General features: G+C 42.0%; 1 protein-coding gene across 1 annotated transcript in view; it reads right to left on the bottom strand.

Moving 5' to 3' along the window:
* LOC107204742 (sucrase-isomaltase, intestinal-like) overlaps positions 1–16,984 on the bottom strand; it is a 59,405-nt gene that overhangs the window by 25,349 nt on the left and 17,072 nt on the right. Inside the window, exons 8-12 of the mRNA XM_015628404.1 lie at positions 9,683–9,808; positions 8,559–8,690; positions 2,824–2,937; positions 2,598–2,714; positions 2,431–2,515 (exon numbers count right to left, since the gene is read on the bottom strand). Coding sequence (XP_015483890.1) covers positions 2,431–2,515; positions 2,598–2,714; positions 2,824–2,937; positions 8,559–8,690; positions 9,683–9,808 — 574 coding nt within the window. The remainder of the gene's footprint in view (positions 1–2,430; positions 2,516–2,597; positions 2,715–2,823; positions 2,938–8,558; positions 8,691–9,682; positions 9,809–16,984) is intronic.

Raw genomic sequence — 16,984 nt, 5'->3', positions numbered from 1 at the left:
GAGAGTCTGTGTCGTTCTTTTCAGCCGTTCCCAATCGGAACGACAGATATGTCTTTGAAGAAGACACTAAGTTTCTGAGGAAAGTCACACTTAAAGTCCCGGTGGTTCTTGATTATTAGCCTCATAAATTTAAGGTGAGATAGGAGAGAAAATGCTACCACATGAATCACAGGTTCATGCTTCATTCTTATTCTGAGTATTCTGTATTCTGTCTCAGTAATAGTGATTATTTTACAATTGCATATTAATCTTCAGTATAAAGTGTTTTATAGAAAATTGATTTGGAGGACATCTGGCCTTAGAAGTTCAAACCACGGTTATGTGTAATCATGGTATAAAATTTAGGTAAGGAGGTTGAAGGCTACACTGATAAAAAGTCTGAGACTGGGACTTGCACAGATGAAATCACCTAAGATGATAGTGAGCTCCCAAAACTCTGCTAACCCCAGGAAGGTTCTAATGTCTTACTGGACAAAAAAGCTTAGGTCACCTCTCATACCTATGTAAATCAAGAGCTTGGACACCTAAGAACATGCACCTATTCTGTAAAGTGAAACAGAAAAGAAAGCCCTTAAACACTGATACAAAATAGCTTCCCTATATGCTGGGATGTAATGCCTAGGGCTCCTAGCTGCAGAAGGGAGATCAATACCAGGGAAGTCTCTGGGAAGACCTTAGAGCAGCCTTCTGGTACCTAAGTGGGACCTACAAGAAGCTGGAGAGGGACTTTTAGAAAGGGCATGGAGTGATAGGACAGAGGGTAATGGTAAAAGAGAATATGTTTATATTAGATACAAGGAAGAAATTCTTTCCTGTGAGGATGGTGAAACACTGAAACAGGCTACCAGAGAAGCTGTGGGTGCCCCACACCTGGAAGTGTTCAAGGCCAGGATGGATAGCATTTTGAGAAACCTGGTCTGGTGTCCATGGTAGAGGGGCTGGAACAAGATGGTTTTGAAAGTCCCTTCTAACACAAACACATCTATGATTCCATTATATTCATTATATTCCATTATTCTAGCACTGTGAGTCACAAGCAGAAGCAGGGGCATATGTGCATGAGTCAAGTCAGAGAAACTGGGCTCAAAACACACCTGTCTTCAGGATCTCTCAGTGTCCTTACGTGTCATATAGGCCTCCAGGCCTGAGTCCCTTCTACTCAGACTTCAGTACTAATCTTCACAAAGCTCAGCTGCACAGCTCAGAAGCCATTGCATGGGTTCACTCTCAGTCCTTTATTTGGGATGTAAAGGGAGATCTGCTCTTTCAGCCAGTTTACTCAGTGTCTCACATCTTTTTTGCAGCTCTGAAGGCTGACAAAAAATAAATTCAATGCAAAGGTGGAAACTGTCATTAGTTCCTGGGCTTTGGTCAAGACTCACAGGGTCAGTATGCAGTGATTACCCCACAAAGAGAGCAAACACCAAAATCATCATTAAAAGTTCTGCTTTCAAAAATTTACAGTCTCTAATATTTTGTTATGTTTATGTGCTTTTGTTATGTTTATGTTTCTCTTATATTCAAAGTAAAAAAAAAATTTAAAAATTGCCATTTAATAAAATAAATTTAAAATTCTCATGAGACTACAGAAGTCTGAAGAGAAAAAGGGGACATTTCCAATACTCCAACTCTCATGTATCAGCTTCCCTTTGCATATTAACATTGCTCAGGCAGCTGGGCTTTCCTGGGGAAATGTTGGCTGGATTAACTACCACACCACTGGCAATAATCATAGGTACTTGTGGCTTCCTGGGGAAGAATAAGCATATCATTAATTCAGCTACTGGAAGAGATTTTTCCCGTTCCTTTAAGCCTCCCACAGGCTGATACCTTTTAAAAGTTATTTTTAGCCCATTTCTAGTAATACAGTGAAAATTTCTTTCCTATGAGAAAAGAAACATTGAAGTAAGGCACCAGGGAGATACCATCTCCCTTGCCATAGTTTGTGAGAAGGCAGAGACTGCCTGTCTCTGAGACTAGCAGTGAAAGGCAGAAGGGTTACTCCCTCCATAACAAGTCTGTAGCTGAGTTACAGTATATAGGTATCTTGCTCTTTTTCTGATGTGGACCAGTTGCTCAGAGAATGGCAGGAAAGGTCATTTTTCTAGTCCTGTTATGAGGCAGAACCTTGGACAGAGGAAAGTGCTTGTTTTTGATACTCCATCAAAGCTGAACCGCTGGAGTCTTGAACAAATATGTAACTGAACATACAGAACAGGCAGGGAAAGATCGAAAATGAGAGAATGGACTTTTTTTCCCCCCAAAATATAGCCTATCCAGGTTTAAAAGAAAACAAGAAAACCAACCAACCACAGTGAAATTATAATATTAATATTATTAAGAAAGATAATATTATATTATATTAAATAGAATTAAAATTATAATATTAATAAATAATCAATGGCAATAAAATTATACCATTATACTTACTAGGAATATAAGGAGGGTTATTGATTTCATTATCTGCACATCCAGGATACTGGCCTCTCATGAAATTGGATGGTTCATTCATATCCTTTAATAAAGAGAGTAAGACATGTGGAAAATCTTCATTTTCTTTTTTATGAAGAAGGGAGGGCAGATATAATGAGACATACAATCCAGATCCCATCGTAGTCAAGGACATCCTTAAACTCCAGACACAATTGGGTCCACCATTCCACTGTCCTGGGGTTGGTGTAGTCAGGAAACACAGAATCTCCAGGAGGCCAGGCCTAAGGGTTACATAGGTAAATCCCAGTTATTTCCTCATTTCTATTACACTGCTGCTTTATTGTTTTGAAGCAGCACCAGACAAAATGCTCACAAAATTACAAAACCCACCTTCCCAACAGCAGGAGTCACACCATCAGAGTTGTTCACCCATACTCCCATTTCCTGGCCGAGTTCGTAAGGTCTGTAAGTGCCTGGCTCCTCATCCTTGGTTATGAAAGGGTCCTGAAAACAGCGATCACAGTTCCTTTATTGAAATCCCAGAGGTAACAATTACTCTTCTATTTCTATATTTTAGAAAATTTTGGACTATGTTCTTAATGCTGATTGCAAAAATATTGCAAGAAAACAACATTAAAATTTAATAACAGTTGAGAGCACATAATAATTTAGAAAAAGTCATTAAGGATATGTCATGAGTATATCTTATGTAAGGCAAAAGCAATGTGAAATTACTAAATACCCTCATGTTTATTTTTATGAGACTTTCTACACTCAAATTATTTTAAAGAGGTACTACATTTTATTGTCCCACCAAGGTCTCTGCTGTGGCTGGGTCTATGCTGGGCATTCCCACTTTAGCACCTCCAGGTTTCCTCCAAGGCAATCCTTATTCCAGCTGCCTCAGCATCAACAGCTCAGTGCTGGAATAACTAAAACTTTTCAAGGGGCTTGAAGTTGGGCACATCCAACTTCAAAAGGGCCCTGTTATCCCTTCATTCCAAAACAATGTTGGACAAGGATGTATTATGCCAGTCTGATGTAGAGTAACCCAATTCACAACTGTCTGTGGTGCCTTGCACCTCTGTTCTCCCCAGGCACCAAGACCACAGCATTTTACACCCCACAGCTTGTCCTTCCTGCCCCCTTCCGCTGCTTGGGGTGGTCTCCACCTCCCACTGCTGCCAGTGGTACTGACATCAACACCTTCTCTGCCTCAGGATGACCATCAGTAGACACCAAGCTGATCCAAAGCAAGCATGATCAGCTCTTGGGGATGATAGAGGTCCACCCACCATGCTGGAAGGGAATAAAGTTAGGAATACTTTGAGATGCCAGTGAATGAAAAGGTACTCTGCAGCTCTGCTCAGCAGTCAGCTGCAACCAACAGAAGTAAGTGCACTTTGCGATACATTCCCAATTGGAAGCCTGTATCTGTTTTGTGTTTTTTAGAACAGATAGAGACTACAGACATTTTAGAAAGGAATTCTTAACTTTCTCCTTAGAAAATCCTACTTCCTCAGGTTCTACTTAAGGCAAAACCTTTCAGTTATGAAACAGAATGGAGAAAAAAACTGACAAAACAATTCTTCCACTCAGTTATAGCCTGTGCAATAATTTAAGTGAACTTCAATAAAAATGTGATAGAGTCTAACTAATAAATGTCTTAAGAAGAAAAAATATCAGACCCCAAATTCTAAGTTGCTTTAAAGATTTGCTTTAAATTTCATTTAAATACCTGAATTAATTACCTGATTTATTTGTGAGCCCTCTAATAACTACGGCCCTGGTGAGAGAAGTATATTCCCCCATAACTCAACAACAAAAGGTACAGCTAAATCTCTATTTTAAGTGCAAAATTTTGTTTAACTTCATCTAGCATTAGTGTCACCTCCATAAGGACTATAAGTGTCCATTACATTTTTAACTTGTTCGATAGTCCAACTTTGCAAAAGAGAAAACCGTCCATCTGCAATAATTGTCTTATAATTGTGCTAAAGATGTCTCTCAAGGGACTTGAAGGCCAGAAGTCAGCTTAATTAGTTACTCCTAATCCAAACTTTTAGTTTCCTTCAGCTGAAAGGCTGTTCCAGTGCATAAATCTAATACATTATTCAGGTTTAGTATTGCCCTAAAGAAAACAGAACTTCTCAATGCATGCAAGGGTTGTTTGTGGGGAAGGAGTTTCATGCCTGCTAAATCTTCACTCATCTTTTCATCAACATTCTGGGGAAGAAGTGCTGAGCATCCTTAACTCCAGCTGACTGCCTAAAGATCGGGCAGCACCCAGCACATACCTACACTGTTGCACTTCCACCTGTGGCACCATCCCAAATATATATTTTGATGCGCATCCATAAAAACTCATCTCTGGAAATTTTTGCCTCTACAGCTCACACAATTGGACTTAAAAATGTTAAAGATATCTAGCATTATTTTGAATCATGAGCATGTTGCTCTTGACTTTTAAGTATTTAGTCACTCATGTCACTCCTAGCTGTTTCTATTTTTAGTATGATTTAATAGATGGTATACAAGGTCTTTCATTAAAGATCCTCTTTAGTAAATTAGTTTAAAATTTTTCAATGTAGTCATTGTTACTTCAGAATGTCTTTGTTTCTAAAGAACATATTTGTTCTGACACAGCTGAAGCATGCACAATTATTTAGTGCAATGATGATGACCAGGTGCTGACATGCACAGTCACAATTTCCCCTAAACAGAGGTGGTCTCTGAAAGAGATCAGGAGAGAGAAGTGCTGAAGGGCTGCACTTAGAGGCTCCAGTCATGAAGCCACGCTACTCTCAGGGTGACCATAATCACAGAGGGCTCTCAGCACTGGGTGCAAGCTTGGGGAGCAGACCTCCTGCTGGTGTGGCACCAGCCACCCAGTGACGGTGGCACGACTGAGTTCAGGGTCCCATCCTCAGGCAGGGTGCCAGTGTTAATCCTGCAGCCACCAGGATCCGCACTTTGCTTGTGACCAAAATGGTCTGAGATAAGGTAGATGGAACTCATTCCCCAAATCCATTTACTTCAGCTTTTCCATGACACTAATTGGCTGCAGTCAGAGCCCACTCCCTGAAATCAACGTAAGGGAGGCAACAACCCGCTATACTTAGGGAACTCACCCACTTCTGTGACTACCTAAAGGGAATCTAAATAGAAAATTGTTCTTTCAGTATCCAACTGGATTACACTTGCCTTGATTGCACCCAGCTTGGCTTCCCTATCCCTTAGGAATGAAATCCTTCACACTGCTCCAGTTCCCAACTCAACTGAGGGGAATACTTTACATCACTAAAGAATGCTAACAGACAGATTTTGACAGAGATGTCATAATAAAACTGTAATAAAGTGAAAATAGAAAACTTCAGTACCAGTGCAGTCTATACTTCTCATTAACTTTTAAACAATGAAGGACAGACTGGCTCAGCTTTTGCTCTTTTTTCACAAGCTGACTAAAGAACTAGAGCAGAAGACAAGCCTTAGTTACAGGTTAGTGGAAGTATGAAAGAAAGGCTCCCTATCTGAATTCCCATTAACTCATTGTATGGATTAAGAGTTGCTATATTCCTTGCATCTAACAGCTGGATTTATATAGCAGCACCTCCCTGCACTGCTGCAGAATATGCTATCTGAGAAACTGAAAAGGTTTTAAAAATGTTGTTGAAATTAAACTCATAAGGAAGAAGATAATGTGGCTCACCCAATAAACCACAACTGCTTGCCTGCAGCTTCATACCCAGTAGCAAGCGTGAAACAACTGGAGACATCCCAACTTCGATGAAAAAGAGATGACTACCATGTATTTACTGAAAGGCAAGAGTGCCTAAGGAAAAGCTACCCCAAACTCCTATTTTGCTCCTATATTAATGTTTTGCAAACTATTTTGAGATAAACCAATAAATATCATTCTATTTAATGTTACAGCTCTAAGAGATTAGATCATTTTTAGAGTGGTATTGGGGTTATGGAGAGCCCAAACTGCCTAGCTGTTAGAAAGAGCAATCAGTCCTGACAGCTCATGTGCTCACTACTGCTTAGTTATTTACAATGATGTATCCAGTTAATTTGGGTCTATTTTTGTCTTAAAGTTTCTCTCCATCAAAGTGACTTAGTAATCTGTTCTATTTAAACACTGTGCCTTGAACCTTCACTGATGAAAACTGATTTCACTGCTGCACCTCTGAGCTTCTCAGAACGGAACCTTCAGGGGAAGGTATCTTTAGGGACAAACTGCTAGCAAGCAGCATTCACTGTATAGACTGCTGTTTCCATTATCAATATGTAATTGATCACTTGGGCTGCGGGGTTTTGTTTGAGATTCCTAGTAGTCAACAGAATTATAGTACACCAAAGCAAAGATTAGGCAAATAATAAAAGGTAATTTTATTGAAACTATCAGAAAACTCCCAATTAAAAAGAAAACACTGATATAGCTCTATGTGGTGCTGACTAGTCCATCATCCTCAGTCGTATTTTAAACTTCACAACAAACTGTGAGGAAAATATAAGGACAGGAGGGAGGCACTTCTGCCCTAATCTATCTATTTAACAAGATGTGATTTTTAGATGAGGAAACTGCAGTATTCTTGCTTGACTCCAGATACACCAGCACAAGTGAAAGAGCAACTGTACCACAATTCAGGACTCGGCTGTTCAGTCTCTCTCACCACAAGCCTTTGACAGGACCCCCAGGACAAGAAGAGGAACATGGCCCTTGTTTTAAAAAGACTGGATTGACTTAGGGTCTAAATATTAGTGACCTGTCCATCATGACTCATTTGGATTAACTGAATCCTGGTCTCCTTAGAAGCACGAGCCATCAGTATAATGCAGGTAAATGTGTTTGTTTAGCCTAGCAGAGAAAGGCTGAGGGAGCATACACTTACTTGAATCAGTGTATCAAGAAAGAAAATAGAAGGGTGAGAGACTAGCAGCTGGAGGTAAGGACAGTAGTACCCAAATGAAAGATATAAACTCACCTTTTAGGTAGGAAAACAGATTACAAAACTACAGTTACAGCAAAAAGTCCTGAGAGGAACTCCATGGGGTTGTCTCCTCCTTACCCTGTGGCTGTGGGTCAGCTCAGCCTGGGCCACACCTGGTGCATCTGTTGGGTCTGTTCACAGCACCCACCTGGGGAGGGACCCTGGCCCCAGCAGCTGTTGCTCAGCTCACCTTGCAGACAGGCAGCTTTACCCTAATGTTTGCCTTCAATCTGTCCTGCTGCAATTTAAAATCCTTTTCTTCTTTCTTGTCCCGTGGTTCAGGAGAACAAACTGCAGCCTGCTCTGGGAAGTGCAGCCCTCCTACTGCTAAGCTGCTGAGGGACCCTGGAGAGCAAGATCTTGTGAATTTATCAATGGATTTTATTTAATTTCTTAATTTATTTTCATCTTTACTTAAATTTCGATTAAATTGGTCTCCAGTTTCCTTGCCACCATTGGAGCTCACTTAGCTATTGTGAGAGTCATTTTGGCACAAGGACATGTACAGGGAAGTACTGGAGAGAAAAAGCAAATTTTGTTGAAAAAATCCACTAGGGAAGATGGAAAACTCCAATTTTCACTTGTATCCAAATTAATTCATTTGGCCATATGCCAATTTTGGTTAAAAGTTCAACATACATTTTCCACAAATTTGCATACAAGTAATTACCTCCCACATTAACTTAGATAAAAAGTAAGTACAAGGAAACATGAATTGTTGTTAGTAGCTTCCAGAGTGATTTGGTACAGATTTTTTCCACTATTCAGCTATTTTTGTATGTGTATTAAATTAATTTGTTCATTTCAGGGAAAGACTTGCATTAAAGCAATCCTATGTCAACTCAGAGGCAAAATTTCTTGTAACTCAGTAGAGAAAAAGTGACAGAGAATTAAAGTTTTGGTATAGAGATGATACTGGTGATATGGAGATGATATGGAGATATCAAATAAAGACAATACTTTTAAAAATTAAATATGTGAGAAATTGTTCTTCAGCTCTTCTCAACATATGAGAAAATGGAAAATCTGCTACATTAGTATACATGTGTTAGCACCTAGGTACTGCTATGAAGACTATGCTCTGAATAGTTCTTATAAATGAAGAAATAATTAGCAACATCATTAATTTACCAGAATCACAACATTGTGCTTTCCGTTCTTCTTCATCTCCTTCATGAACTCAGGCAGACCAGCAAAATTCACTTTATCATAGGTAAAGTCCAGGCGACGTTCCATGTAGTCAATATCAAAATGTTGGACATCCTAAACATTTTTAAAGTAAAAAATTACATTAATACTTCATCCAGCTCTGGAGCTCTCAGACAGGGAAGAAATGGATCTGTTGGAGCAAGTCTAGAGGAAAGCCACAAAAATGATCAGAGGGGCAGGAGCACTTCTGCTATGAGGACAGTATGAGACAGGTAGGGCTGTTCAGCCTGGAGAAGAGAAAGCTCCAGGGAAAACTTACTGAAGCCTTTAAATACCTTGAGGGGGCTTATAAGAAAGCTGAAGTCAGACTTTTTTTGTAGGGTCTGTAGCAACAGGAGAAGGGGTGATGGTTGTAAACTAAAGGAGGATAGATTCAGACTAGATATAAGGAAGGAACTTCTTACAATGAGGTGGTTGCACAGGTAGATGGTGAATGCCTCATCCCTAGAAACATCCAAGATTAAGTTGGATGGGACTCAGCAACCTGAATTAGTTGAAGATGTTCCTGCTCATTCTAGAGGGGTTGGATTAGATGGTTTTTAATGGTCTCTTCGAACTCCAACTATTCTATGATTCTATGACTTAAGTATTTGATACTGAAATCAGAACGTATGCAACTGTAATTCTAAAACGCAAATAACATATGTAATGAAACCTAAGAGACTGTAATTGCAATCCTAGTAGTGGACTACAAGAGTACATAGGAGCCCTAGTTTAGCAACTATTTTGCAGTGATCTGCATTAGAAGTTTGTTTTTCATTATTTGTTTTTAAAATGCTAGCATCTCATACTGCATAACAGCAAATCCACACCAGAATTGCCTGCTATACAGCCAAGAGCAGCACTTAAACATCATATTCACAGCCCGCTTCAACTGTTCTTTTAAGCATTATGAAGATATTACATGCAAATCCACTATGTAAGATTATGAATGTCCTTTTATTCTACAATTCTCTGTGTAAGATAATTATTTTTCCTCCATTGTAATTTTATTCACCTCACTTCAGAGTGTAAGATTAGCACACAAGTGACAAATTCAGACTCACATATGGGATGTCATAGTGCTTCATGCGATCGACGGTTTCCTTTAAGACATCAAGGCTGCCATAGCCCCAGCGGGAGAGCTGGAATCCCAGAGACCAGTAGGCTGGCATGTGTGGGCGTCCAATGGCCTGCAGCAGCAATCAGGAAAACAGAAGCACAAGGGGTGAGAAGAAAAGAAGTTATTCTGAAACACCAGGAGAGGCTTCCAGATCATGTAAGGCATAAAGACCAGGGCACAGGCATCACACCCCAATTAAATACCCATTGCTTTCTCCAAGTGGCTCTCATCCCAGCATGCCTGGCACTTCTCCTGGTGGATCCTTGCCCTTCACAGAGACTCCAACACCAGCACTGAGCATCCCTTCTAAGAACACCTCATCTACACGTTGTATAAAAGCCAGGCTGATGTTAAATGTGGCCTCAGCCTCTGCACAGCAGCATGCACCTCACTTACAGCACATGCCGGCAGAAATCCAGCGTGGATCCTCATGCCACCTGATCCATGAAAAGTCCACAAACCCCTTGGTCAACAGAAGGCAAATCTCCAACAACACACAGCAACATAAGCTTTGCAAACTTCTCTTGCCACACCCAGCCTAACTAACTTACCAAGACACTGATGTTTATTTGAGCTCTCTGAAGTTTTAATCATATTTTCAAATCAACCTGATGAAACTCAGTTACTTATGGCAGACTACTGTTATTGCTGACCCACAGCCTTGTGGGTCAGGCACTGACAACCGTTCTTCAAGGCCAGAGTTACTGTTTGATCCCGAAATTCTCAACTGTAACACAAGGTAATGAGTTAAATATGATTTTATAAATATTTGATTTCCACTGTCTGAATGTAATTCATCTGTAAATGGCATGAGGAAACTCAATTGAGAGCACAGCGAAGCAAGGCATCCTGCTCTGTTTCCCCCAGTGAGTGCTGCTGTGGTAACCTGTGATGAGCAGTGGGCAATCACAATGTGTCTGTTCTACAAATAAGCTGAAATTTCGCTTTGTCTCATTAGTACACACAGTGTTTTCTGGGGGACATCTCCTGAAATCCTAACTTCAGTTAAATCCAATGAAAATAACCTTTGATTTGTATTTCTAACACCTTTGCAGGCAATACATGAAAATCTAGTAGCTAGCAAGCACACATGACTTACTAATCAGCAGCTATTGTCCCCCTTTAGCTAAATAATGGTTCTTCCCTTATTTCCTTACGGATCTCCATAGTTATGGAGATGGTAATTATGCTAAGTGAAAAACAACAAAACTTGCATATTGGCAGCTAAACCCCATCTACTTTAAATAAATAAAACAAAGCACTTCTGGCAGTCTGTATCTATTGCATTGCTAAGCTCTCTGGAGATGCACTGCATGAAGGCACACCTTCCTACGGGATTTTCTCTAGGAAGAGTCTGACCTGGGAAAGCAAGGCTGAACTTGAAATTGCTCTAAAATCATCACATCACATGCTAGAGCATCAGTACATGGAGGTACAAAGTGCATCAGACAGAAAACCACATGTGGGAGAGAGGCAGAGAAAAGATGAGGAGGTTTTTAATGCCCCTGAGCTGGGAAACACACTGAGTAAATTGCTTCCAGACAAGAAAGGCTTAGGAACACACAGTCAAACATTACACATTTGGCTACAGTGTGCTTTCACTTTGTTGGGGTGCTGTTTCACATAAGCAAAAACATAAGGAGGCCATAACCACTGGTGAGGGAAATGCTTTGGGTGTCTCCAGGAGGGACACTCCGGCTGATCAGCACAGTTGTCCCATAGATCTGCCACTTGTCCTATCCCACCAAACTTAACTTTCCTGATCCTCCTCCACACTACTTCTCCTCCAATTCAGCTGGAAGCTGGGTTCTTTTAGAAGTGAGAACAGTCCTCAGCAGCAAGTTTCTGCCACAGAGGCACTCAGCCTCCACTGCATGCTGCTGTGCCCTTGCCAGGGCAGGCCCTGAGCAGACAAAGGTGGTCCCCTACCATGTAGAGGGAGGCTGACGGGCAGCCATAACTACCCTGGTGCTATCCCATCTCCTTGCACGTGTCCTCAGTGTTTTTCCAGCATGTGTAGGTACACCTGATCACCCAGACCACCTTCCAAGGGGTTTTCTGTGGAGAGCTGAACGGGGTGTGATGGCTCAGGACAATCCCAGACACCTTGTGAGCCACCACCAAGGTGTCAAACAGAGCATGCCAAGCCTCAGGGCAAGAAGTCTTCTCTGTCACATCCACACTCACCATGTTAAGGATAAACTGATCTGAGGAGGCAGCAGAACTTGTTTTAGACCAGCAAAGGCTTCAGGATGAGCTTTGTGAACCCACCATTTTGTGCTCCTAAAGCAGATGCACATTTTGCCCTTGCTTTCTCTACTGTAAACAGAGAATGACCTCTACAAACAAGGTTAAAAAAACAGACCAAAACAAAGAACTCCCTAATGAAATAAAATGCTTTGTGCACAGGCTTCTCATCTTGGACAAGAGAAATAGGGAAAACCAGCTGATAAATATTAATCCTGCAGCTAAATGCAGAGCCCTGTGCCCTGGCAGGATGTCTGCATGGCATCTGCTGCCTTTTCCCAAGCAGGATGGGAAATGGAAAAGGGGTGACCAGCCTGGGCAGAGGCAGTGGGAAGTGCTGAGCAGCTCTGCTCTGGGTCCTGTGGTAGCCCAGCTCACTCCTGCCTGGAGAGGACAGTCAGTCTGGGATGTTGCCAATACAATGCATTTCAAGAGCTGGATGGGGATTGTGTTCTTCCCCCATGTCCTGTCGAGTATGACATGCTGCCATGTGGGGCTGGAGGTGGAGCTGTGGCCACTGGTGTGGCCACTCTCTCAGTCAGAGCCCTTCCAAAAGGGCATGTCCCCAGCACTGGGGTTTGCTGAGGTTCACCTGCTCACCCTTATGGGACAGTGTCATGTCACTGTGGACCACAGAGCCAGACAATATTTTGTGACAGTACCCCTTGAGGAGTTTGGGGTTTACAGCTGAACCAATAGCAAAATATCTACCTTACAAGGAAGATATTAAGTTCTTAAAGCAATTAGTTCTCCAGGTTCACCAGGCTGGTGCATCTATGGTGAGCTTAATTGAAACCAGCAGAACATTTGAAGAGGAAGGATGAAAACAGGCCAGCTGGGAAAACAAATGTTCTTTTTTCTAATTATGCTGTGGACTCTCTCTAATGGATCCCCCTGAAGCTTCCTGATAAAGTAACTGACATATGGTACCCACTCACAGATGGATCAGCAGAGGTAGGAATGTAATTTTGCAAACCTGAAAACTCAAGTTGGATTTGATATATATTTAGGATCTAGTTAATTCATATAGATTGCATTCTGCATACAAATGATCAGAAAGTGCAGCAGCCAGAGAAAGCGTGCTTGGCAAAATTGACTCTCATTGAATCAGAAAAGGTAGATGTGGTATGGCAGGGGAACTAAGGGAGGAAACCACAGAAACAGCAAACATATGCGGTATCCAAAATGAGGGGTGGAAAAAAAAAAGCACAAAGATATGGTAGTGGAGAAATAGTAAAAAAAAAATAAATTCCTATTTTCTGTTCCAGAATTCTTTCTTCACTTGCTCCTCAAATAACCCCTGATGTTTAATAAATTCACTGTTAGTTTTTCAGTGTTTACATAACTTGGCATTATGTATATTTTTTTCACTTATTTCAGAGGCACCTGAGAGCTGATGTATTGAGGAGGTACCCTGGAAGCATTTTGTGGTAAGAATGGAGTTCAGTGGAAACAAGTATATCTAACATACAAAATCTCTGCCTAAGGAGCAGGTGATCTGTATTCATTTTCCCTATGTTGGATTATTGAACACATAATGTTATTAATATGAGCATCAATGACATGAACTAGGTTATAAATTCTATAGAGTAAATCAGGATCCTATTCAGTTAACACTATGACCAAAGACTTTGATGAGAGAGAGAGTGCTGCAGAGCTATGCCTATATATCACAGAGGCTAGAGAGAAGTACTCTCTCCTATGCTCACAAAGGAGCTGAGATATCCAGCAATACAGATTGCTAATTGTACACCCTAATTAGCCACACAAAATGATTTCTGAAACTTGATATTTATTTCAAATCCCTTTCTTCAAAGAGGAGTTATAGGAGGAAACTATAAAACTCAAGTGTGCTAATGCACTGGGTTTAATGTTTCTGTATAGTTATACAATGGCTAAATTCCACAGGTGCTCTTATGGCCCACGTATCTGTATCCAGCTCATCTGCTATGACTAAGGCAAGCAGCTGAGTGATGTGGGCATCTAGTCAGTTAGAGGGTAACCTTCACTCAAAGTTTGCTAACAGAAGCTAAGCTTTGATTTAGAATAGCAAAAAGAAAGGCCCTGCAGCTGCTGAACCATAAAGAAGGTGCTCACAGCCTCAGGAATAGAAGAAATTTAAGGATTTCCAACGCTAAGGTCTTCAAATCTTGTTTTTTGCTGCACAAAACAATTAGCAGCTGTTTATTCCTTCTTGAGGAATTCAGCTGTGAGATTCTCACTGAATCATCTGTAAGAAAATCCATGTACAAGCATGTTCCCCATGTTACTTCTCCAATAGAAGAGTGGACTAGAGACCTCTGAGGTCCCTTACACCTGTAACTAGCCCACACTTCTGTAAGGAGGAACCAAACCACCAATTTTCTCTCCAAACAGAATTAGGAGACTTACAATATGCTCACTTACAGCTTCTTATTGGGTAATTTGTGATAAAATAACAAATTCATGGCCTTTACCCAAGAGCTATTAAATATCTGTTTGCTGAACCCTAACATTCCTGAATGTCTTGTTATGGAGCTCACACACTACTGCTGTGCACTGTTGGTCTGTTCTGAAAGGCCACCAGGGGTCTTGGCAATGTTGGCCTGGTATTAGGCATGACTGCAGAGCCTCAGCCAGGCTCAGGTCAGTGCCTGAACTCTTTAGCTTGTTACTGTTTTTTCTCACCCTCCTGGCAAGCTGAGGTGTTTGCCCTTAAAAGTGAGATTTGTGTTACATAACTCTTCTGCATACCAGGCCTCTTCTGCAGTAAGAAAAGAATGTGATCACTGTCATATATAGCGAGCTCCACAGGACAATCTGAGATGTCTCAGATGTGGTGGGAATAACGCCCCACACAGCTGGGCTCAGGGACAGGAGGGAGCAGAAGAATCGGGCTGGAGGCTTCTCCTTCCCACGGGACCATGCCCAGCACACGCCCTATAGCTTCTGCCACTGCTGTAGCACTCCGGTGCCACTGGCAGGATGCATCCTACAGCTCACCTCTGCTCCGTGCAGCACACAGTAGAGGGACAGAGGTACCAGCATTTACTCTCTGCTCCCTTCTCACACCTTGCCTCACTCTTGGAGCCCATTTAAAGCAGATTATCCTTGTCCAGGCTGCCATCCAGGGCCACCACAGTATTTGCTGCTACCTGTCTTCACTCCAAGGATGCAGAGAGGCTGGTGGCTCTGGCAGGGCAGCTGTAATCAACCCTGATCACCACACAGAGAACCAAGAGCCCTGCTCTTGGCATAGCCTGGACCCAGCAGCTCTGGCCAAGACTCCGTGGTCTGCCCTGGGTGCTGGTGACAACCTGGAGAGGTGTGTGGGGAAATCTTGCATACTCCAGTAGCAAATAAAAGAGCTCTGTTACAAAGCTGTCCTAACTCACTGGTTTAGAGGGAACCACATGAAAGCACAGAGCAGAACTAAGTTCCTAAACCTCTCACAGAAACTAGCATAGCAGGGGCAGAGAGGTGGCTCAGATGTTGAAGTGGCACTGAAGGCAAGGGCACAAAACATTTGAGAAAGGTGTAAAGCACTTTGCTCTGGAAACAGCTCCCTTGTTCTCACCAGCTGTGCACCTGCTGGCACCTGGCCACCCTGCCACATCAGTGAGGCCATCCTGGAGAGGTAAAATGAGTTGTCCCTACAAAAAGCAGTGACTGGGGCAGATGCTTGCTCAAAAGTGAGGCAGATGCTCTGCCACTGAGAATCTCTGCAGCAGTGCAACCTGGGACCCCTGCAGCCAGGAGTTTCCAAAACACCTATTCCCAGAGGAGATCCATGCAAACAGCTGAGAGAGCCGAGCCATGCTGCTGAGCAGAGTGCCTTGAAGACATCAGTCACACATCTCCTTTCTACCCCTTCTCTTTCCCTACAGCATGACAGTGACTGCACAGGGAAAATCCTCTCAGAGTGACGGAAAGACAATGGAAAAATAAAGTATTTTCTGTCTTCTTCACCTTCCCACATATCTTGTACATAAAAGCCAAATTATTACCCTAGAGACTAATAATATGGTAATTGTAACATTTTTGACCTTGAAATTTCAGGATGTTTACTGAAGAAGTTATTATTTCACATTGAAATTACTAACGTGCATTCTTTAAGATTCCCTAGAGAGTTGAGTGCAAGCTCAAAGAATACAGAACAGAATTTTATCCTGGTATGTGACATGTCTCGTTAGGAAATTCCCACTGCTCTCCTTTACCTTGTTTTCTTTGCTCCAGCTCCATTTCCAGAGACAGGGGTGGAAAGCTGAGCTGCCACTACCCATCAGCTTCGGAGTGAGAACTCCCTCATTTTATTTTCAGATGCTGACCACCTGCTAAGCCACAGAAATGCTGGCTTCAAACACCAGTAAAAGACTTTGAAAAGGAACAGGTGTGGCTCTAATTTCCATCATACTAACTCCCTTGAAATGTGGATCAAAGCTCCAGCCTGGGGAAGAGCTGCTTTACTTTTCCCCCCATCCTTTTACTCTCCCTGGTTTTATTACCCATGTGTAAATTAAAAGCCCAGTTTGCTTGCTGCTCTGTGGAAATGGCATCAGAGATGGTGTGTACTGGTTTGGGCTGGGATATAGTTAATTTTCTTTATAGTCACTGGTGTGGGCTGTATTTTGGATTTGTGCTGAAAATAGTGATGATAATTCAGGGATATATTTGAATTTGCTGGGCAGTGCTTACCCAGAGTCAAGGCCTTCTCTATCCCTTACTCCACACCACCAGTGAGAAGGCTGGGGTTACACAAGGAGTTGGGAGGGGACTCAGGACAGCTGAGCCCAGCTGACCCAAGCGATATTCCCTATCAAATGGCTTCATACTTGACAGATAAATCTGGGGGAAGAGAAAGGGAGAGCAGGATATTTGGAGTGATGGCATTTGTCTTCCCCAGTAACAGTCACATGTTCAGCCATTCCCCCGATTCCTGGGGGTGGCTAAACGTCCTCCTGCTCCTGGGGACTGGTGAATGAATTCCTTGTTTTGCCTTGCTGCGTGCACAGTTTTGCTC

This window comes from Parus major, chromosome 1A (genome assembly GCF_001522545.3).
Source record: "Parus major isolate Abel chromosome 1A, Parus_major1.1, whole genome shotgun sequence".
NCBI classification, from domain to species: Eukaryota; Metazoa; Chordata; class Aves; order Passeriformes; family Paridae; genus Parus; species Parus major.
The sequence above is the reverse complement of the archived record's forward strand: the minus strand, read 5'-3'. Positions and strand labels throughout refer to the sequence as shown.